Here is a 24,711-nt window from a genome sequence, read left to right as displayed (position 1 = left end):
CCTAAATCTCTTTCAAATCCATGCCTCCTTTCTTATCACTATTGCTACTATTCTTGTTCAGACCTCAACATTTTCTCTCTGGACTTTTCAACAGTCTTATTAGTCTCCTTGTCTCTAATTTGTTTCTCTACTAATCTACTTTGCACAGACATCATTCTAAAGTGGAAATCTGATCATAACACTCTTGCACTCAAATTTTCTTAATTGCTCCTATGAGATTAAAAAAAAATCTAAATTTCTTGACACTGCACAACAACAGAGCTCTTTATGAAATTAGTCTTACCCTTGCTATGCACTCCCCACCAAGAAAACCAGGGACATAATTTAAAAATAACAAATGACTTGCATTTCCTCATGTGCCAAGTACCCAAGTATATCCCCATTTTTTAAACTGTGCTGTTCCCTCTGCTTGAATGCATCCTTCCATCATTATTACTATTACCACCACCACACCACCACCATCGCTCCTAGAATCATTTTTCACATATAAAAGATAGTAGTACATTTAATCAGACTTCTTAAATATAAAAATAACTTGATTATTCAATAAATCCAAACTCAAATTTATATTTATGTACTTAATTTTATTTGGTATACACCACTATGACCTTACTGTAATTGAAATCCAATACAGGATTTTTTTATGATTAGTCAACTCCACAAAGACAATAATACTGCTGTGGAAGACCAAAGGGGGAAAAAAACTGATATATTTATTTACAGTTCCCTATATTGTAAACATTTAATCTATACACTGTTAGTAACTTTTAATGAGAGCTTTACTTAAACAAGGAAACGATGCCCTGTATTTCTATTCATATTCGGCAACAGCATATTAAATAGATTATCAGATTTTCTTTTTCATTAGCATTATGCTTTCTTTAGATAATTATCTAAACTTTCAAAAGATCTAAATATATCCAAGTACTATACAACTAAATCTACTTAAGCCAACATATTTGGCTTATAATTTCATTTTTCGAATAATTTAAAGTGCTATAAACAACCTGGCAATCAACACTTTCTATAAGAACAAAACTACCTTTAAACATTAATTTACAAGGTAATATACAATGTTTACCTGGAATAGCTGAAATTTCAGCACAAGGTCACTGTCACATGTATAACGGCAGGATTTTTTTTTTTTTTTTTGCATTACATGAAGCTTTGAAATTAACTGATGAATTATTGCCGCAATGGCTTATTATTGGTTTCCTACAAAAGAGGATAAGAACTACTGATATATTTTATCTTTTCTTTTTTTGTTTTTTTGAGGTCACTTGACAGTAAGTTTGCATATTCAACAAGTCTACTGAGTTACAATATTCTACTATAATCATTGCCCTTTTATAACAGCAAATGTTAATGGTGATTAATAACATACACCACTCAAAAAAAAAAATCACAAGTTTTTTTTTTTTTTTTTCTTTTGAACAGGAACCTTATTTTGGCAGTTGGTGTGCAACAAGGCTAAAACAACAGAACTATAAAACAGTATACCTGACACAATATGTTGACAAAATATGCATCTGTTTCTTAGTTTTTGTAGTTATGATAATGCCCTGCTAAGCTACAGATATGTAAATAGTATATTTTCTTGCTTGATATATTAAATTCAGTAGAATCATCCAGTTCTCATTCTCCTTTGTCATTTTATAACTCTTTATCAGATAATTCAACGATGAAAGCATATGCCCAAACCTGCAGATCATGTGCACTGTGGTCTATTACAATCAGAATTCTCCTCAAATTTCATTTTTATTAAAATGAATTTGAGAATACAGGCAAAATTAATCAAGAGAATGTTGTACTGTGAATTAAAACTAGAACTCAGTGGTCTATGAAGTATGCACTGTTTTGGCATGTGTTTTTTCCTTTCTAAGAATAACTAAGCTGAGCATGTCCAAAAGTCACCTGTGCCAACCTCACAGATACAGTAGTACCTAGTCTTCATTCCCTCAATATCCCAGGTTAGACTACTCTACTAAAACAATCAATATAGTTTAAAAAATAATAAACGAAAATGGGTTCAACAAAAGAGCACCATCCTATTAGGAGACTGAGAAAACATGGATTATAGATGAGGTGGTCACTATGATCAAAATGCTACCAAAATTCTGACAAACCCTAAGCTGTTACACTGCAGGGACCCATGCCATGGTCTAACCCTAAAGACCTCTGGGACAGAAACATGATTTTAAAAATAAATTCCAAAATTATAGCTGTAAGAAATGGTGATATGAACTATTTTTAAAGCATGAGTTACATGTTACATTGTATTGCTTCTTGAACTTTCCAAACAATGCTTGTTTGTCCATGTCAGGTTTGGGCCATTATCCTGCTAAGAGAGAGAGCATTATATTCATTCAAAAGCCCAGATTTCAATGTCTTGGATAAAGAAGTCTTCCTTCTTAGAAAGTGTATGATTTCCAAATGTTTTACAAGAATGGCTTCTTCCATGGTAGAGATCTCCATCAAGCCACAGGGCAAATTCTCCCCTGTAATACATAGAAGAAAACAGTTCTAACAAAAATCTTTTAATACTTATGACCTACGTTGTAAAAGAATAATTGCAGAGGTTGTAAAATATTAATTTAATGAGACATTTCAATATTCAACAACTCTAAAAATCTTTTTTTCAAAACCATTCCCTACTCCTTTCCACACAAAGTGGCACAAGACAACTTTGTTTTGTTCATATCCCATTATAAAATCACTTAACATATAGATCGAGGAGTAAGATGAACCCTCTAAAATTATAGAATTAGCTTTTGAGGCAGGTACTACTCTGTTATTCTTTGCTTGGTATTATGAATTTCTCTTTGCTGTTCGGTTTTAATATATTTAACATGAGTTTCTTAGAGACATGAAAACTCCCTATCATCTAAAATAAAATGTTTGGTTAATGTTAAGGGTTCAACCTCTAACTCACAGCTGAGGAAACTTTAGACTTGAGTTGTTCAAGGTCCCACATGTGATTTATGTTGAAGAATTTGAATCAGGTCTATCTGACTCCAAAGCCTATATTCAGTCCATCACATGATTTTGATTTCTTTGGGGCTCCTGTTTGGAATTCTGGAATATCCAGTCCTTATAGCTCCCATTTTCTGAGACTGTACTCACCTTCAAAGACTGTAAACTTGTCTTAAGTTGTTATCAACTGACCCAATGGTTAGTTTAGCTTGCTGGAATCATGTTGCATCATTAACACTAAGTTCCAGCAAATATCTAATGACATTGTGTACATTACTTTCAAAGACTGAAGGCACCCTTAACAGCTTGAAATTATAAGCCACTTGCTTGTGAGGCTTTCCTGGAGAGCTAACTGAATCACATGTAAGACCACCATTGGAGTAGGGCCGAATGACTGCCTTCTCCCCGAACAAAAAAGGTGTAATTGGAACATATAAACATTATAAGCTGATTCCAACAACTAAAAATAACATGGTTTTTAGTTACCTGGTTATGTCCTTCAAAGAAGGCTACCATAACCATGGTTAATTTTTAATCACTGAAATCATGTCTTCCAAATACCTATCTACAGAGAAGTTGTAAGAGAGAATTTGTTAGAATCACTCAGGATGATGAATATTCAGGCTAACAAGATTCTGTGACCTGAATGAATTATTATTATATATCCTCAAACGTGGGAAACAAATAACACTTCTATAAGTTTGGGAATTATTTAGCATACATTATTCTGATCCTGAAAGATAGAGAGAAATAACAAATGAAGGAGGTTGTGTTTGCTAAGGGCTAGTTGAGAAGTCTAGGCTAGGAGGCAGTAGAGCAAGCTACCTCCAAACACCATGAAGACTAAATGAAGTTGGAATACCAGAACAAAAAAACAAAGTTTCTCACAATGCTTGCTATGCCAAAAGAATCAAATCAAACTGCTGATTACTCATACTGTTAAAAGAAAAGAAAACAAGTCCTGAAAATTTGGCGGGGGGGGGGGCCAGTCACTAACATTTTTAACAGGAAAACAGATTTCTATTGTCTAAAATATCAATCCAAATAGTCTCCAGGGTAGAATAACATGAAAAATTTTAGACCTTTTTTATAAATTGAGAGAAAGAACATATCACCACGGTTTTTTGAAAATTTGAGAAGTTCTAAGGGATTAGTGTATTTCTCTTTCAACTATCAAGAAGTCACTAGACTTTAAAAGAAGGGTTTTTAATCAAAAGGGAATCAACTAAACAGCATTTTGAGATGAGTAATATTCTACCAAGAGTTTCAAATACTACACTCAAGCACCTTCTTGCAAATATTATACTTTCTTAGTCATAATATATAAATTAGGATTCTAATGTCAAAACTTTCCAGAGATAGCTGATTTTATAAATAACACAAATGAATTTTTAAAGTTTCTTTCAAAATCTCACAGTTAAATGTTCAAGAGACTTACCCTCCACCACCAAAAGCTAGTGAATCCATGTCTCCTTTGATAAAAAACATATTATCTCCTGTCCACTTAAAGACCTACAAAAATGACAAAAGCTTTAAATATGTAGATGAAAATATCACTATCTATGTGAATTTCTCTTTTTCTGACTACAAGAGTTCGATGGTTAATGAGAAAAGTTAAGAAAGTAGAAAATTAGTTAAAAACTGAGTAGATGTCATTAACTTTTATTTTAGCATCAAATATAAATGTACATTAATTTGATAATGTTTTAACATTTTGATACAGGGCCAAGGTCTTTTCTTTGGGTATGAATTTGCCTATCATTATTCTCACAGAAGCCTATAGCACGTGTTTATGCTTTCCAGTTTCAATTTCTTTAAAGAGGAGTGAACATAAAAACACTTGAGAAATTCAAGGGTAAAACTTCTAGATGTTAATATTCTTAAATATTTTTAACCTTTCATGGAAGTTCTACCTAAACCTAATACAACATCAATTTCTAGCACCTCACCTTTATAAAAATTTTCCGAAGTATTCATTATAGTTTTCAATAAAATAAACTTTAGCACTCACTTTTTCATAGATATATAACATTTGTTTAATTACATTATTAGTTACCAGGTAGAAACAGCATCATAAAAAAGGATTGGAAACAAGTACAACTGAAACTTCAAAAATCTGTAACAACTACAAGCTTCCAGGTAGCTGTAGGCATCAGTTGATGTTTTATGGAAGGAATGGAAAGCACTAGTTAATCTGGTGAGCCACTTAAACCGAAATTTGTTAAGAGAGTTTGTTCCTATTATGTTATCAAATCCTATTTTGTTCATTATAGAAATTGTTCCTAAAGACAATTCTTTTTAAAACCAACTGTGTTGATTCCTATTTTCAAGGTTATAATTTCATCTCTTAGGTACTGTCTGACATGCTGAACCTGACTGTACCAGAGACTCTGAGATTGCACTCAATGCTTGAAACAGTTACACATTCAACTAAAATACATGTATTAAATTTCAGATCTCATTGGTATTAGAATGTATCTAATTTTAGTCAAGTCACAATAAAGAAAATGAAATCAGGTAATCACTTTTGATTTAACCCCAAATAATTTATTTTTTAAGTTTTCAAGACCGACATCATTAAACTTATTTAGTCATTAAAAGTTTCTAGAAATTTTACAATGATAATTAGTAAACAAAACAGTAATAATGATGTATACTCCTTACTGAGCCCATGATGTCTTTCTGGTACCACGCCAAGTGTTACACATATATGATTCTCATTTAATTTTTAAACAACCTTGTTACATTTTATGATCCCCATTCTAACCACAGGAAAGTTGAAGCTCACAATGGTCAAAAAAGTGCTTGGTTATCAGTTAGTAAAAGGCAGAGATTGAGAGTCAAATGCAAGTATGCAGGACTCCAAAGTGAATGTTCTGTTCAAGATGCCACCTCTTCACAAACTGAATATAACTGGAATAACTGTTCTTACCTCAAATTCTGGACAGAACGTAAAAACAAAGGTCTCTCCAGTACCATAAAAGCCATCACTTACTTTAAATGGCTCAGATGCCAATGCACCAAAAACCTAAGGATAAAAAAGGCATGTTCAATGACATCACTATTAATTTGTTTCGGTAAGCACTGTCCCATTATATATGTTTAAGTAAAATACAAAAAGTTTAATATAGCATAGTTTTGTCTACTTGTGCTTAAAAAGTGGAACATGACCAGTTGTCACACAATTCATATTACTGTCAGGTACAAAGCATATCAGTTTCTCAGTGGGAAAAAACCCGATTTTTCCTAGTTTTGAAATCTAAAAACATGTCTATTATAACAAAAAGATAATCTAAAAAAGTGGTAGCCACATTTCAGCATGACAATGTACACAGTGAGGACAACATGCTGTTGTGGTACTGTAGCACTTACGACAGCAAAAACCCTTCAGTATGGGTAAACATTCTACTACTAAAAAGGTATGCCAGTTTCCTCTTCATTAGACAGTAAATTCCATGAGGACAGAACTTCGGTCTGAATTGTTTGGTCCTGTAATGCCTTGGCTTTACATAGTACACGACACACAGTAGATACCCTAAAAAAAGGATGAATAAATGAACAAGAGGCCTGGACAAGTCATTTCAATGTTCTGGGTCTAAGGTTCCAGACCACGAAATGGCAAAGTAGAGTTTGATGATCTCTATAGTCACTATCTCTCCTGACATTCTACTTCCATACTCAATTTTTAAAACAGACTTTTCTTATTGTAAGGTGTTTATGTACATACATATATATAAAATATAATCACACAGCTCAATTTGGAATCATCACAAAGCAAAGTCCCATTTAACCTTCATGCAGACCTAGAAACAGGACATTACCAGCACCCCAGAAACTCTGGACCACCACCTCCACCTCCCAAAAGGAAGCTACTAGGTCTGACAATAACAAAGATGTGTTTTGCCCATTTATGAACTTGCTGTTTCAGGAATAACCAAACTTTCTCTTCCTTATCTGGGACTTTGTTCTTGGTCTCATCCTCACACAATTATCTTTATTTATTTATTCTGTAAATTTTATTTATTTTTTTGCTATTTTTTTAAAAACATCTTTATTGGAGTATAATTGCTTTACAATGGTGTGTTAGTTGCTGATGTATAACAAAGTGAATCAGCTATACACATACATATATCTCCGTATCGCCTCCCTCTTGCAGCTCCCTCCCTCCCACCCTCCCTGTCCCACCCCTCTAGGTGGTCACAAAGCACGAAGCTGATCTCCCTGTGCTATGTGGCTGCTTCCCGCTAGCTATCTATTTTACATTTGGTAGTGTATATATGTCCATGCCACTCTCTCACTTCATCCCAGCTTACCTTTCCCCCTCCCCGTGTCCTCAAGTCCATTCTCTATGTCTGCGTCTTTATTCCTGTCCTGCCCCTAGGTTCTTCAGAACGATTTTTTTCTTTTTTTTTTTTACATTCCGTATATATGTGTTAGCATACGGTATTTGTTTCTCTCTTTCTGACTTAGTTCACTCTGTATGACAGTCTCTAGGTCTCCCCACCTCACTACAAATAACTCAATTTTGTTTCTTTTTATGGCTGAGTAATATTCCATTGTATATATGTGCCACATCTCCTTTATCCATTCATCTGTCAATGGACACTTAGGTTGCTTCCAAGTCCTGGCTATTGTAAATAGAGCTGCAATGAACACTGTGGTACATGTCTCTTTTTGAATTATGGTTTTCTCAAGGGTATATGCCCAGTAGTGGGATTGCTGGGTCGTATGGTACCTCTATTTTTAGTTTTTTAAGGAACCTCCATACTGTTCTCCATAGTGGCTGTATCAATTTACATTCCCACCAACAGTGCAAAGAGGGTTCCCTTTTCTCCACACCCTCACCAGCAATTATTGTCTGTAGAATTTTTGATGATGGCCATTCTGACTGGTGTGAGGCGATACCTCATTGCAGTTTTGATTTTCATTTCTTTAATGATTAATGATGTTGAGCATCCTTTCAGGTGTTTGTTGGCAATCTGCGTATCTTCTTCGGAGAAATGTCTGTTTAGGTCTTCTGCCCATTTTTGGATTGGGTTGTTTGTTTTTTTGATATTGAGTTGCACGAACTGCCTGTATATTTTGGAGACTAATCCTTTGTCAGTTGCTTCATTTGCAAATATTTTCTCCCATTCTGAGGGCTGTCTTTTCGTCTTGTTTATGGTTTCCTTTGCTGTGCAAAAGCTTTTAAGTTTCATTAGGTCCCATTTGTTTGTGTTTTTATTTCCATTTCTCTAGGAGGTGGGTCAAAAAGGATCTTGCTGTGATTTATGTCATACAGTGTTCTGCCTATGTTTTCCTCTAAGAGTTTTGTAGTGTATGGCTTTACATTTAGGTCTTTAATCCATTTTGAATTTATTTTTGTGTATGGTGTTAGGAAGGGTTCTAATTTCATTCTTTTACATGTAGCTGTCCAGTTTTCCCAGCACCACTTACTGAAGAGGCTGTCTTTTCTCCATTGTATATTCTTGCCTCCTTTATCAAAGATAAGGTGACCATATGCGTGTGGGATTATCTCTGGGCTTTCTATCCTGTTCCATTGATCTATATTTCTGTTTTTCTACCACTACCATACTGTCTTGATTACTGCAGCTTTGTAGTATAGTCTGAAGTCAGGGACTCTGATTCCTCCAGCTCTGTTTTTCTTTCTCAAGATTGCTTTGGCTATCAGGGTGTTTTGTGTTTCCACACAAATTGTGAAATTTTTTGTTCTAGTTCTGTGAAAAATGCCATTGGTAGTTTGATAGGTATTGCAATGGATCTGTAGATTGCTTTGGGTAGTATAGTCATTTTCACAATGTTGATTCTTCCAATCCAAGAACATAGTATATCTCTCCATCTGTTTGTATCTTCTTTAATTTCTCTCATCAGTGTCTTACAGTTTTCGGCATACAGGTCTTTTGTCTCCTTAGGTAGGTTTATTCCTAGGTATTTTATTCTTTTTGTTGCAATGGTAAATGGGAGTGTTTCCTTAATTTCTCTTTCAGATTTTTCATCATTAGTGTATAGGAATGCAAGAGATTTCTGTGCATTAATTTTGTATCCTGCTACTTTACCAAATTCATTGATTAGCTCTAGTAGTTTTCTGGTAGCATCTTCAGGATTCTCTATGTATAGTATCATGTCATCTGCAAACAGTGACAGATTTACTTCTTCTCTTCCGATTTGGATTCCTTTTATTTCTTTTTCTTCTCTGATTGCTGTGGCTAAAACTTTCAAAACTATGCTGAATAACAGTGGTCAGAGTCTTGTTCCTGTCTTGTTCCTGATCTTAGTGGAAATGGTTTCAGTTTTTCACCATTGAGAACAATGTTGGCTGTAGGTTTGTCATATATGGTCTTTATTATGTTGAGGTAAGTTCCCTCTATGCCTATTTTCTGGAGAGTTTTTATCATGGGTGCTGAATTTTGTCAGAAACTTTTTCTGCATCTATTGAGATGATCATATGGTTTTTCTCCTTCAATGTGTTAATATGGTTTATCCCATTGACTGAGTTGCGTATACTGAAGAATCCTTGCATTCCTGGGATAAACCCCACTTGATCATGGTGTATGCTCCTTTTAATGTGCTATTGGATTCTGTTTGCTAGTATTTTGTTGAGGATTTTTGCATCGATGTTCATCAGTGATATTGGTCTGTAGTTTTCTTTTTTTGTGACATCTTTGGTTTTGGTAGCAGGGTGATGGTGGCCTCGTAGAATGAGTTTGGGAGTGTTCTGCCCTCTGCTATATTTTGGAAGAGTCTGAGAAGGACAAGTGTTAGCTCTTCTCGAAATGTTGATAGAATTTGCCTGTGAAGCCATCTGGTCCTGGGCTTTTGTTTGTTGGAAGATTTTTAATCACATTCTCAATTTCAGTGCTTGTGACTGGTCTGTTTATATTTTCTATTTCTTCCTGGTTCAGTCTTGGGAGGTTGTGCTTTTCTAAGAATATGTCCATATTTTCCAGGTTGTCCATTTTATTGGCATAGAGTTGCTTGTAGTAATCTCTCATGATTCTTTGTATTTCTGCAGTGTCAGTGGTTACTTCTCCTTTTTCATTTCTGATTCTATTGATTTGAGTCTTCTCCCTTTTTTTCTTGATGAGTCTGGCTAGTGGTTTATCAATTTTTTTTATCTTCTCAAAGAACCAGATTTTAGTTTTATTGATCTTAGCTACTATTTCCTTCATTTCTTTTTCACTTATTTCTGATCTGATCTTTATGATTTCTTTCCTTCTTTTCTTTCCTTCTTTTGTTCTTCTTTCTCTAATTGCTTTAGCTGTAAGGTTAGGTTGTTTATTTGAGATGTTTCTTGTTTCTTGAGGTAGGACTGTATTGCTATAAACTTCTCTCTTAGAACTGCTTTGGCTGCATCCCATAGGTTTTGGGTTGTCGTGTTTTCATTGTCATTTGTTTCTAGGTATTTTGTTTTCCTCTTTGATTTCTTCAGTGATCTCTTGGTTATTTAAGAGTGTACTGTTTAGCCTCCATGTGTTTGTATTTTTCACAGATTTTTTTCCTGTAATTGATGTCTAGTTTCATAGTGTTGTGGTCGGAAAAGATACTTGATACGATTTCAATTTTCTTAAATTTACCAAGGCTTGATTTGTGACCCAACATATGATCTATCCTGGAGAATGTCCATGAGCACTTGAGAAGAAAGTGTATTGTGCTGTTTTTGGATGGAATGTCCTATAAATATCAATTAAGTCCATCTTGTTTAAAGTATCATTTAAAGCTTGTGTTTCCTTATTTATTTTCATTTTGGATGATCTGTCCATTGGTGAAAGTGGGGTGTTAAAGTCCCCTGCTATGACTGTGCTACTGTCGATTACCCCTTTTATGGCTGTTAGCATTTGCCTTACGTATTGAGGTGCTCCTATGTTGGGTGCATAAATATTTACAACTGTTATTTCTTCTTCTTGGATTGATCCCTTGATCATTATGTAGTGTCCTTCTTTGTCTCTTGTCATAGTCTTTGTTTTAAAGTCTATTTTGTCTGATATGAGGATTGCTACTACAGCTTTCTTTTGATTTCCATTTGCATGGAATATCTTTTTCCATTGCCTCACTTTCAGTCTGTATGTGTCCCTAGGTCTGAAGTGAGTCTCCTGTAGACAGCATATGTACGGGTCTTGTTTTTGTATCCGTTTAGCCAGTCTATGTCTTTTGGTTGGAGCATTTAATCCATTTACATTTAAGGTAGTTATCAGTATGTATGTTCCTATTACCATTTTCTTAATTGTTTTGGGTCTGTTATTGTAGGTGTTTTCCTTCTCTTGTGTTTCCTGCCTAGAGAAGTTCCTTTAGCATTTGTTGTAAAGGTGGTTTGGTGGTGCTGAATTCTCTTAGCTTTTGCTTGTCTGTAAAGGTTTTAATTTCTCCATCAAATCTGAATGAGATCCTTGCTGGGTAATCCTGGTTGTAGGTTTTTCCCTTTCATCACTTTCAATATGTCCTGCCACTCCCTTCTGGCTTGCAGAGTTTCTGCTGAAAGATCAGCGGTTAACCTTATGGGGATTCCCTTGTATGTTATTTGTTGCTTTTCCCTTGCTGCTTTCAATATTTTTCTTTCTATTTAATTTTTGATAGCTTGATTAATATGTTTCTTGGCGTGTTTCTCCTTGGATTTATCCTGTATGGGACTCTCTGCACTTCCTGGACTTGACTATTTCCTTTCCCATATTAGGGAAGTTTTCAAGTATAATCTCTTTAAGTATTTTCTCAGCCCCTTTTTTTTCCCTCTTCTTCTTCTGGGACCCCTATAATTCAAAAGTTGGTGCATTTAATATTATCTCAAAGGTCTCTGAGACTGTCCTCAATTCTTCTAATTCTTTTTTCTTTATTCTGCTCTGTGGTAGTTATTTCCTCTCTTTTATCTTCCAGGTCACTTCTCTGTTCTTCTGCCTCAGGTATTCTGCTATTGATTCCTTCTAGAGAATTTTTAATTATATTTACTGTTTTGTTCATCATTGTTTGTTTGCTCTCTAGTTCTTCTGGGTCCTTGTTAAACGTTTCTTGTATTTTCTCCATTCTATTTCCAAGATTTTGGATCATCTTTACTATCATTACTCGGAATTCCTTTCCAGGTAGACTGCCTATTTCCTCTTCATTTGTTTGGTCTGGTGGGTTTTTACCTTGCTCCTTCATCTGCTGTGTATTTCTCTGTTTTCTCATTTTGCTTAACTTACTGTGTTTGAGGTCTCCTTTTCGCAGCCTGCAGGTTCATAGTTCCCGTTAGTTTTGGTGTCTGCCCCCAGTGGGTGAGGTTGGTTCAGTGGATTTTGCAGGCTTCCTGGTGAAGGGGACTAATTCCTGTGTTCTGGTGGATGAGGCTGCATCTTGTCTTTCTGGTGGGCAGGACCGCGTCCGGTGGTGTGTTTTTGGGTGTCTGTGAACTTGTTATTTTAGGCAGCCTCTCTGCTAATGGGTGGGGTTGTGTTCCTGTCTTGCTAGTTGTTTGGCATAGGGTGTCCAGCACTGTAGCTTGGTGGTTGTTGAGTGGAGCTGGGTCTTCATGTTGAGATGGAGATCTCTGGGAGAGCTTTCGCCGTTTGATATTACGTGGGGCCGGGAGGTCTCTGGTGGACCAATGTCCTGAACTCAGCTCTCTAACCTTAGAGGCTCAGGCCTGACACTTGGCTGGAGCACCAAGACCCCTGATAGCCACATGGCTCAGAAGAAAAGGGAGAAAAAAAAGAAAGAAAGAAAGAAAGAAAGAATGAAAAACAAATTAAAATAAAGTTATTAAAATAAAAAATATATTATTAAAAATTAAAAAATAAATTAAAAAAGAAAGAAAGAAAGAAGAGAGCAGCCAATCCAAAAAACAAATCCACCAATGATAACAAGTGCTACAAACTATACTAAAAAAAACCAAAACAAAGCGAAAAAAAGACAGAACCCTAGGTCAAATGGTAAAATCAAAGCTATACAGACAAAATCACACAAAGAAGCATATACATACACGCTCACGAAAGGAGAAAAGGAAAAAAAAAAAAAAAAAAAAATATATATATATATATATATATATATATATAAAAGAAGAAAAAAGGAAGCGAGCACCAAATCAATAACAAACCTACCAATGATAATAAGCTCTAAATACTAAACTAAGGTAAACATAAAACCAGAAACAAATTAGATGCAGAAATCAAACCCCAAGTCTACAGTTGCTCCCAAAGTCCACCTCTTCAATTTTGGGACGATTCATTGTCTATTCAGGTATTCCACAGATGCAGGGTATATCAATTTGATTGTGGAGATTTAATCCACTGCTCCTGAGGCTGCATGGAGAGATTTCCCTTTCTCTTCTTTGTTCGCACATTTCCTGGGGTTCAGCTTTGGATATGGCTCCGCCTCTGCGTGTAGGTCGCTGAAGGCATCTGTTCCCCACCCAGACAGGACGGGGTTAAAGTAGCAGCTGATTAGGGGGCTCTGGCTCACTCAGGCCAGGGGGGAGGGTGGGGTACGGAATGTGGGGCAAGCTTGTGGCAGCAGAGGCCGACATGACGTTCCAACAGCCTGAGGCGCGCTGTGCGTTCTCCCGGGGAAGTTGTCCCTGGATCACGGGACCCTAGTAGTGGTGGGCTGCACAGGCTCCCGGGAGGGGAGGTGTGGATAGTGACCTGTGCTTGCATACAGGCTTCTTGGTGGCTGCAGCAGCAAGCAGCCTTAGCATTCCATACCCATCTCTGTGGTCCGCACTGATAGCTGTGTCTCGCGCCCGTCTCTGGAGCTCGTTTAGGCAGTCCTCTGAATCCCCTCTCCTTGCGCACCCCGAAACAATGGTCTCTTGCCTCTTAGGCAGGTCCAGACTTTTTCCCAGACTCCCTCCTGGCTAGCTGTGATGCACTAGTCCCCTTCAGGCTGTGTTCATGCAGCGAACCCCAGTCCTCTCCCTGGGGTCTGACCTCTGAAAGCCGGAGCCTCAGCTCCCAGCCCCCACCCGCCCTGGCCAGTGAGCAGACAAGCCTCTCAGGCTGGTGAGTGCTGGTCGGCAGCAATGCTCTGTGCAGGAATCGCTCCGCTTTGCCTTCTGCACCCCTGTTGCTGCACTCTCCTCCATGTCTCTGAAGCTTCCCCCCCACCCACCTGCCATCTCTGCCAGTGAAGGGGCTTCCTAGTGTGTGGAAACTTTTCCTCCTTCACAGCTCCCTCCCAGAGGTGCAGGTCCCATCCCTATTCTTTTGTTTATGTTTTGTTTTTTTTTTTTTTTCTTTTGCCCTACCCAGGTACGTGGGGAGTTTCTTGCCTTTTGGGAAGTCTGAGGTCTTCTGCCAGAGTTCAGTAGGTGTTCTGTAGGAGCGGCTCCTCATGTAGATGTACTTTTTATGTATTTCTGGGGAGGAAGGTTATCTCCACGTCTTACTCCTCCGCCATCTAGAAGCTATCTCTCACGATTATCTTTAACTTTCTAAAATTTACCCACATTTCAAGACTGTCAATTTCCACTATTTCCCTGAACCTCATTCTTATCTCCCTCAGATAGGAATGAACAATCTAAACACCCCTTTTACTTTTTGTAGGTTCTAAGTATACTAGGCATATTTTGCTTGGCTTTAGAGATACTCGCATACTTTAGTATTCTTTTCTACCAGATTATAATTCCTTTGATGGCAGGAACTGTTTAATTATTCATGTTCATATCTATCCCTCTGTAGGACTCAGCATTGCCTTGCATATCAAAAGCACTCAATAATTACCAGTTAAACTTAATAAAATGTACTAATGAAAATTTTTAGCAAAAGAACATGCTAATGTTACTGTTACTACCATCTCTTAAAAGGTAAGGTGTCTATGTTGTTATTTTTCATACCTGCCCATCACTGTCTTTAATCACCATCAGCACTGGAGTGTCTAAACCTGTCATTGTTCGATAAAGGGTCTTCAAGCTTGTACCATGCTTCCCAGTACCATAAACAAGAGTCCATGGGTAGCCAATTGTTCTTGGTGGAAGATGCTTGGTAAGCTTTGAAAAATAAATTGTTAACACATACTCAATAGTTGCTTATTATTAATCTGTACGATACTAATGCCAGTTGGAATTTAATAGTACTTTATAAAATGCAGCCTACAAAAATAACAGTAGAAAATATCATTGTCAAAGATACTGAGATGCTTGAAGAATAACTGTACATTTCTCAGTAGGACATATTAATTGCTCATTAGGAAAAGAAACAGTCATACCAAACAATATACAGATTAGAATAGAGGCAAGAAACATGGATTAATTATTGTTTGCATCCTCTGTATCAAATTAACAAAAATATTTGACGAACTGTTAGCTTGATTATTAATAACCTCTCAAATCCAGAGGCAGACTATCAGAATTAGAAATCAAGCTTCAATATGTTATAACTGTATGGCTTTGAACATTTACGTAACCTCTTGGCACCCAAGTTTCTTCACTTACAAAATGTGACAATAAGAGCATCCAACTCCTATGGGGGCTGCAACAACTACATTAGATTACCCATATAAAGCAAGTAACTGGCACACAATAAGAAATTAAATACTGGCCATTATATTGTCTCACCTAAATTGCTACTGTTATTTATTTTAACATCTGCTTACCCAAATCTCCTAATACCTTCTATTACATTAGTTGCTATATTTTGTTTACTTTTTCTTCATTGAAGACTAAGACTAGGAACAATAGCCCTGCTTCTTCAGTTTTCAAAACAACTGAAAACGGGCTATTTTATTCTCTTGGCACACACTCAGAAATGCCCATATGTGGGTATGTCACATACCTTTTCAATTTGATCTGGCAGTAAGAGTTCACTGGGATCACTTAGGTTTGGTCGAAAAGATTCAGATTCCAGGTCTGCTTTCACTGGAGTAACCTGCTTTGAATTTATATCTTCCCTTGTAGTAATCTAAAGAAGTAAACAGCAGCAACATATTAATACAGAACGGCAACAAACCTTCACAAATTTTAGCCTTTTGAGAGAAATAAAACCTTATACCTTAAAGAAGGTGGCTAAAGCTTTAATTTAGGATTTTAGAATAAGAAAAAGATGCTCCATCTAATAACAATGGCATGTCCAATGCAGAAAAAGTTTTTTTATAAGCAGACATTTTTCTCATCTACTACATCTATTTTTCTCATCTACTACAGGTATTGAATGATAAACTCCACATTTCTGGTAAAAAGAGGTTAAGTTGCATGGAAACTTTAATTTTTCTGTTCAAGGGCAAAAAATGAGCCAGCTAGCTTGCTTTTTATCTGTGCTATTTAAAATATGTGAGACTATTTTTTCATGGTAAACATAAAATTTGCCAAAAGTAATTAGGAAAACTTCCTGGGTGCCAAAATTTTAATTAAAAAAATAGTACAAAAAAAAAGTACAATGTTTCATTGGTGTGCATGTGTATGTGAATTTATCTGCTTCATTGAAAAGGTTATCATTATTTTTAGAAATGCCTTTTTAATTTTTACTTTCTAAACATGAAATTTTTTTATCTAGCTGAACCAAACAATACATTTAAAAGTTAACTTTTTCACAAACCTATTTTTTAAATTAGAACAATGTGATGCACTAAAAAGTATGTATGCTTTTGCTTGATGGAAATGATCTCACTGATATTCTTAAGATGATAAAAATGTTGATTAAATCAAAACAAATTCTTATACAATTTATTCTGTTGGCACTTTTTCCTATTAATTTTATTTTCATATGTAAAATGGAATAATATTAGAAAATAAAATATATGAAACAACAGTGATATTCTTAAAGTGACAGAAACGTTGATTAACTTAAATTCCTGTACAATTTATTCTGTTGGCACCTTTTCATATTAATTTTATTTTAATATATAAAATGCAGTAATATTAGAAAATAAAATATATGAAACTACTGTTGATGAAACTTTGAAATTGGAAAACAGAATTCTATTGCAGCAGATAACTAAAATGCAGCAATTCTCGATGACTGTGATTCCACGCAGGAATGAAATCTTGCTAAATTATTTTGTTCCTTTAACAGATTTCTTACCAAACTTAAACAACATATATTTTCAACCAATACATGTTCTAGAACTGTATTGCTTTTTGATGAAAACTATATTAATTCTTTCACATCATCATCATGTTTTACCCTTATTTTGATGATGTGAAAGGTTAAAAAAAATCCAAGGCAGCATGAGAAGCATTAAAAGAAAAGAAAAAAATTCAGGAGTTCTAGCAAAGCCATGAAAGCATATCTCATTAAGAAGAGGAAAACACACAGTAATACACAAAGCTGAAAAATGAGGTCAAATATATAGTTCTTATTCCTGAAAAATCACAAAGATTATTTCACAGAATTTTAAATAATTTATCTAGTTGTAGTGCCTAATCTATACTATTCCAAAGTATTTCTAATACCAACCAGGAAAACCTCAAGGACACAAACAATTCGTCTCATTATGATATTTGATGTAGGGTTGATACAACTGAAATAGCCTTTAAGAAGAGAACCTTGCTTTCTGTTAAATTTTTAAACATTTTCCCACAGTACCACATCTTTCGGATTCCATTTAGTAAAGATTCAACCTCAAATCCAAGACATTCTTCCAATGTAAAATGAAAACTCCTCATCAATCTAAGAAACACAGTACTGAGAACAGTTCTAAAATAACAGAAAATTCCTCTGAACATTTTTCAAATGAAAAGATGCCAGAAAAGATAGTCCTACAGCTCTTCAAGGCAATACTGTACTCTTTAATACAAAAGGAATTTTCTGATGGGGTATTTTAGTGCTGCAGTCAAAACGAATCCTTCAGAAAAGAGATTTGCCCAGACAAAAGACACCGAAAACAGGGAATATTCAATCTCTGGAGGGGTTTAAACTACTGAAGGGGGCACCTGGAGACGTCTGCAGAGTGTGCGCAGTTCTTCAGTATTTAGAGCATCGATCCTGCGGTGATACTCAGCCACTGACACTACCTGAATATGGAGACAGGAAGACAATAATTCCACTGACAGTTGAGAAAAACAGCCAAAACAAAACAAAAATTGGAGAAATTTAAATGGGAAAGAGAACTGTAATCAGGATTTCTTTCCCCACTCCATGCTGAAAATCCAAGAGATTTATATGTTAAACTACGGTGAAATACACATGAATGAATTTAACTTATTAACTACTACATCCAACTAACTACTAGTACACAACTTAAGGTTTATTTATAACTACTAGTACACAACTTAAGGTTCATATGGACAGAATTTGACTGAATAAATAGAATTACAGTCGTTTATAAAAGAAACGCTATATAAAACATAACATGCTTTGCTAACATCAAAGATAACATCTAAAATCTGTCTTGCAGTTTACAAAGAAAATGGTAGTTTCAACTCTCCCCTTCAAATCAGTTTAACTCAAACGTTACATCCTAATGGCAATGCTGGAAAAATTTCTTCTAGGCAAAGGTAACAAACATACCCATGCTATATGATCTGTATCAGAACAGAGAAGTGGGGGAGCAAGAAAAAGATATGAAGTACATTTTAAAACCTAAGACAGTAAGAAAAACAAGCTCCAGAAATAGAAAATTAGATTTTTAAAAGCATATCTAGGGCTTCCCTGGTGGCGCAGTGGTTGAGAATCTGCCTGCCAATGCAGGGGACATGGGTTCGAGCCCTGGTCTGGGAAGATCCCACATGCCACGGAGCAACTGGGCCCGTGAGCCACAACTACTGAGCCTGCGCGTCTGGAGCCTGTGCTCCGCAACAAGAGAGGCCGCGATGGTGAGAGGCCCGCGCACTGCGATGAAGAGTGGCCCCCGCTTGCCGCAAGTGGAGAAAGCCCTCGCACAAAAACGAAGACCCAACACAGCCAAAAATAAATTAATTAATTAAAAAAAAAAAAGCATATCTAATAGCATTCTCAGGCATGTCCACTTAGTCTTTCTAAATGATCCTAAACTGAAAGTTTTTGCCTTTCCTCTACAGTAATTCTTTGTAGTTGGTACTGTAGCAGTTATTTGTGACTAAAACGTAATGACTTTCCTACACTCTAAATTTCTAAGGGAAATTCTATATCTTCTGTAATTGCCTAGACCAGTCTCTTGCACGGTGCTGAATTTGAAAGCCATGTTTGACAGGTAAATATTATTATAAAAAGCCCACGAAAACAGACAAGTTTCCTCAGACTGACACAACAGCTTCAGCTTTTTCAGATCATGACATAACTCCCAAAACAGTAAGCATAATATAGTGAACTCTGGTGGTGCTATAAGTATGTGCTGAATTCTCCTGACCTATGACAAATTCCTCTTGGATCAATCAATTATGTGTAGAGGTTCTGGCCACAAAATGCAGTTAAACCAACTGACCCATAAAAGGTTTGGATTTTTAAACTAACCTAGGTTTTAAAAGGTTCTTGTTCCAGTCAACTAAAACAAATTAGCTACTTCTATGAAGAGCTGCAAACTTGTTGAAAGCAATGAAAGACATGAGAATAGAAAAAAGGAAAAGAAACCAAACAGATTTTCCATTCTGGCCATTATTATTAGATTGACTTTTGAAAAGCGAGAATGCTTGCAATACGATAGCTGACTCTCTACTTAACAAAGAAACCCAAAGTAGTTATGATTTCAAGCTCTGGGGAATCAGATGGACCTAGGTTTTCCCCCTTCCTTATCTATTTCTCCATAAAACAGTGGAAATAATAATAGTACACACTAAATAGGGTTTTTGTGTAAATAAAACAAAGAAATGAAATGCACATAAAGGATTGAGTATAGTGCCCACCACAGACTAAATAGGGGTTAACACTACTTTTACTTAATTTTCCATCAATTACCCTAAGGACTAAAGGATAATGTTGAAGAGTCTCCATATTTGTTTTTGGTTTTTATTTTTGATATTAAAGTATTTCAGTTTTAAGAACTCAACCATTTTGTATACTTGGTCTATTCTGAAAGTTTAATTTAAAAATATTAAAGATTTTTCAATTAAGAACAACAGAATTTTCAATAAAGATGAAAGAAAAATTAGGTACTAAAAGTAAAAAAATAAAAATCACAGCTTGCTTTTCTAAGACCAGCAAAAGAAATCTCTACAAAATATTTAATGACCAGTTATATCTTTCTTCCTTTTTCCTATGGCATTCAGTCTAATCGAGAGTTTCCTCGACAAGAATTTTCAAATTACATGACTTAACTATTCCTCTGCATTCTTTCTATTCCTCTACTCAACACTGATCTTACACTGAAAGCTCTTCCTTTTACCATATAAAACACAGTTCCTGGATGAAAGTAAAATTGAATTTGCTCACAAAAGGGATCAGTTATAATCTAATTGTATCAACATCACTTAGAGTAGGAATCATCAGTGAGGGAACCATAAACTGCCATCATAAGTATAAGCTTATTAACATCTGGTAGTCATAGTTTCTTTAATGTCACAAATCTACTTTCCTCATTCATTTTGTTTTTTAAACTGTATTATGTATTAAAATTACATCCTGTTAAGTATATCTGCAGATGACTCACATAGAATTTCATAAGAAGGCAGATGTATTCACTGTTCTTTTAGTCAAAAAGAAACCTGTTAACTACTCAAAACCATTCAATTACAATATGTATATATTATACTAGCCTCATGGAACAATAAACGTAAGAAGTGAATCTCACAAAAAGGGAATAATCTTGTTTTCTCCACAGCATATCAGGGGAGAAGAACACTCATTACATAATCTTGAGATATATTAATTCATTATTATAGTTGGAGACTTCAAAACTCCTCTATCAGTAATTTGCAAATCCGACAGAAAATCAGTAAGGACATTGCTGAACTGAACAGTATTCTCAATTAGTTGGGTCTAATTGACATGTATAGAATACGCCATCCAACAACAGCTGAATACATATTCTTCTCAAGCTCACATGGAACAGTCACTCAGATAGAACACATTCTGGAACATAAAACATACCTTAACCAATATAAATCATAAAGTATGCTCTCAGACCACAATGAAATTAAACTAGAAATCAGTAACAGAGAAATAGTGCGAAAATCCCAAATTACTTTAGAACAACACACTGCTAATTAACACATAATCATTAAAGTCTTGGGAGATATTTAAAATATTCTGAACTAAATAAAAACAAAAATATAACTTACCAAAATTTTGGGATACAGTGAGAGCAGGAATTAAGAGGAAAATTTATAGCACTGAATGCATATGTAAGAAAAGAGAAAGATCTAAAATCAATAATCTCAGCTTCCATTTTAGGAAACTAGAAAAAGAAGAGCAAATTAAATCTGAAGTCGAAGAAAAGAAATAATAGAAAAAAATCAGAGTAGAAATCAGTGAAATTGAAAACAGAAAATCAATGGAGAAAACTCAACAAAACCAAAAACTAGTTCTTTGGAAAGGTCAATAAAATTGATAAACCTCTAGCCAGGCTAACTAAAATAAGAAAAAGAACACACAAATGAATTATATCATAAATGAAGACAGGCCATCATTATTGATAATAAAGGAAAATAAAGGAATATTACAAACAACTCTAAACCTGTGAATTTGAAAACCTAGATGAAATGGACCAATTCCTTGAAAGATACAAACCACTAAACTCACACAGAAGAAACAAATCATCTCAACAGCCCTACAGCTGCTAAATAAATTGAATTAGTAATTAATAGCCTTGCAAAACAGAAAGTACCAGGCCCAGTTCTAGCCAACTAAAATGAATTAGCTACCAGTAAACATCAAGGTAACTCTATCAAAAGCTATGCAAACTTGTTGAGTGCTATGATAGACATGATAATAGAAGAAAGGAAAACTGAACAGATTTTCATTCTGGCCAATGTAATTATATTGACTTTTGCAAAGCAAAAATGCATACACCACGGCAGCTGATTTTGTACTTACAAAGAAACCCAAAGTGGTATGATCTCTAGCTCTGGAGCATCTTCAGTGAATCCACATAGGTTCACTAGTGAATTCAATTAAACATTTAAGGAAGAAATTATACTAACTCTCTACAGTCTCTTCCAGAAAGACAGAAGCAGAGAAAATACTTCCCAATTCATTCTATGAGGCCAGCACTACCCTAATAAAAAATAAACAAAGACATTGTACGACAAACTACAGACCAATATCTCCCATGAACATACATGCAAAAAAACCTCAACAAAATATTACCAAATTGAATCCAACAATGTATAAAAAAGATTTCTATACAATGACCAAGTGGGATTTAATTCCAGGTATGCAAGGGATATGCAAGGTATTTCAACATTTGAAAATCGACTGATATAATCTATTACACGTAAATAGATGCAGAAAAAGCATCAGTCAAAATCTAACATTCATTATAAAAACTCCCGGCAACCTAGAAACAGAGGGTAACTCCTGCAACTTGATTTAAGAACATCTAACGAAAAAATCCTACAATTAACATCATACATAATGGTGAAAAATGAAATACTTTCCCACTCCTGTTCAACATTGTACTGGAAGACCTAGCTAATGCAGTAAAACAAGAAAAGGAAATAAAAGGTATACAGATTGGGAAGGATGGAATAAAACTCTTAGTAGACGACGTAACTGTCTATAAAGAAAATTCTAAAGAATCATCCAAAAACTACTGGAATTAATAAGCAGTCATAGTAGGCTTGCAGGATACAAGGTTATGTACAAAAGTCAACTGCTTTTCTATATATCAGCAATGAGTAATTGGAATCTGCAATGTAAAACCATACTATTTATATTAGTATGGAAAAAAATGAAATACATGAAGAAGAGTACAAAATTTTGAAGAAAGAAATCAAAGAAGATTTAAATAAATGAAGAGATATTCCATGTTCATATATATGGATAGGAAGACAATACTGTCAAGGCATCAGTTTTTCCCAACTTGGTCTACAGACTCAACACGATTCCAATAAAAATCCCACCAAGTTATTTTGTGGATATAGGCAAACTGATTATTTAAAGTTTATGTAGAGAGATCCCAATGCCAACACAATAATGAAGGAAAAGAACAAAACTGAATGACTGACACTATTCAACTTCAAGACTTACTATAAAGTAATCAAGATTGTGATACTGGCAAAAGAACAAACAGAGCAGTGGAATGGAAGAGAGCACCTACATATAGACTCACACAAATACAGTCAATTGATTTTTGACAAAGAAGCAAAGATCATGCAATGAAGAATGGATGGTCTTCTACCAAATAGTGGTGGAACAACTGGACAACCACACACAAAAAAGTTAATCTAGACAAAGTCCTTATACTTTTCACAAAAATTAACTCAAAATGGATCATCAACCTAAATGTAAAATGCAAAACTATAAAACAACTAGAAGATAATACAGAAAAAAATCTAGGTGAAGCTGGGTTTGAAGATGCATTTTTAGATAGAACACCAAAAGCATGATCCATAAAAAAAAACTAGTAAGTTGGACTTCATTATAATTAAAAACGTCTGCTCTGTAACAGACACTGTCAAGAGAATAAAAAAATAATCCACAGACTGGGAGAAAATCTTTGTAGAATACATTGCTGATAAATATGTTATCCAAAATATACAAAGAGCTCTTAAAAAACAACAAGAGAACAAACAAAACATGAACTAAAGATCTGGACATGTAAGAATATGAAAAGATGCTCTATGTCATATGTCATCAGAAAAATGCAAATTCAAATAACAATGGGATACCACTACGCACCTATTTAGAATGAAAGCACTGACAATATTAAATGCTGGTGAGGATGTAGAGCAGCAGGAACTCTCATTCATTGCTGGTAGAGCACAAAATGGTACAGCCACTTTGGAAAACAGTTTGGCAGTTTCTGTTACAAAACTAAACATACTCTTATTATACAATCCAGCAGTCACACTCCTTGGTATTTACCTAAATGAGCTGAAAACCTAGGTCCACATAAAATCTGCACATGAATGTTTATAACAACCTTTTATTTAGTATAAGTGTCAAAACTTGGAAGTAACCAAAATGTCCTTTTATAGGTGAATAGATAAACTGTGGTACACTGAGAAAATGGAATGTTAAATATCAGCACTAAAAAGAAATGAGCTATCAAACCTTGAAAAGACAGGGAGGAACCTTAAATGCATTTTACTAACTGAAAGAAGCCAATATGAAAAAGCTACATATGATACGATTCCAACTAGATGATACTCTGGGAAAGGCAAAACTATAGAAAGATTAAAAACATCAGTGGTTCTCAGGTAGAGGGAAGGAGGGATGAACAGATGGAGCATAGGGCATTTTGAAGGCAATGAAACTACATTGTATCATCCCGTAATGGCAGATACATGTCATTCCATAGAATGTGTAACACAAAGAATGAACCCTAACGTAAACTACAGACTTTGGGTGATAATAATGTATCTTAGCTCATAAATTATAACATGTACCACATTAATACAAGATGTAAATAACAGGGGTACTGTGTTTGGAGAGAAAGGGGTATATGGGAGCTCTCTGTACTTCCCATTCAATTTTTCTGTAAATCTAAAATCTAAAATCTCTAAAAAATAAAATCTATTAATTAAAGAAAAACAGGGAAATGGCAAACACAAAATTCAGGGAGGTAATAACCAATTTGGAGGTGACATGAGATGAGATAGAGAAAGAACACACAGGATGATGCACTTTCATTGGTAACGTTCTAGTTCTTAAGCTGGGTAGTGAATGAGTGAGTGGGATCACAAATACTCATTTTATCATTATGTCTCACAATTTACATATGTAATAAATATGCTTTTCAACTACTAAGTCAAATAAATAAAGA

At 35.2% G+C, this 24,711-nt stretch overlaps 1 protein-coding gene across 11 annotated transcripts in view; it reads right to left on the bottom strand.

Moving 5' to 3' along the window:
- Window positions 1-584: 584 nt before the first annotated feature.
- The window catches only part of OXR1 (oxidation resistance 1), a 452,616-nt gene continuing 428,489 nt past the window's right edge, over window positions 585-24,711 (bottom strand). For 8 of the 11 annotated variants that reach the window (XM_068525406.1, XM_068525407.1, XM_068525411.1 and 5 more), the window contains 6 exons: window positions 17,804-17,884; window positions 15,708-15,833; window positions 14,771-14,923; window positions 5,906-6,001; window positions 4,412-4,485; window positions 585-2,498 (listed from right to left, as the gene is read on the bottom strand). In XM_068525406.1, the coding sequence (XP_068381507.1) occupies window positions 2,363-2,498; window positions 4,412-4,485; window positions 5,906-6,001; window positions 14,771-14,923; window positions 15,708-15,833; window positions 17,804-17,884 (666 nt within the window). In that variant the 3' untranslated portion in view covers window positions 585-2,362. The remainder of the gene's footprint in view (window positions 2,499-4,411; window positions 4,486-5,905; window positions 6,002-14,770; window positions 14,924-15,707; window positions 15,834-17,803; window positions 17,885-24,711) is intronic. The other 3 variants (XM_068525409.1, XM_068525412.1, XM_068525415.1) reach the window with 1 other exon arrangement.

The sequence above is a fragment of the Eschrichtius robustus genome, chromosome 17 (assembly GCF_028021215.1).
Source record: "Eschrichtius robustus isolate mEscRob2 chromosome 17, mEscRob2.pri, whole genome shotgun sequence".
Classification (NCBI taxonomy): domain Eukaryota; kingdom Metazoa; phylum Chordata; class Mammalia; order Artiodactyla; family Eschrichtiidae; genus Eschrichtius; species Eschrichtius robustus.
Note: the sequence above shows the minus strand (reverse complement) of the source record. Positions and strands in the feature narration are given on the sequence as shown.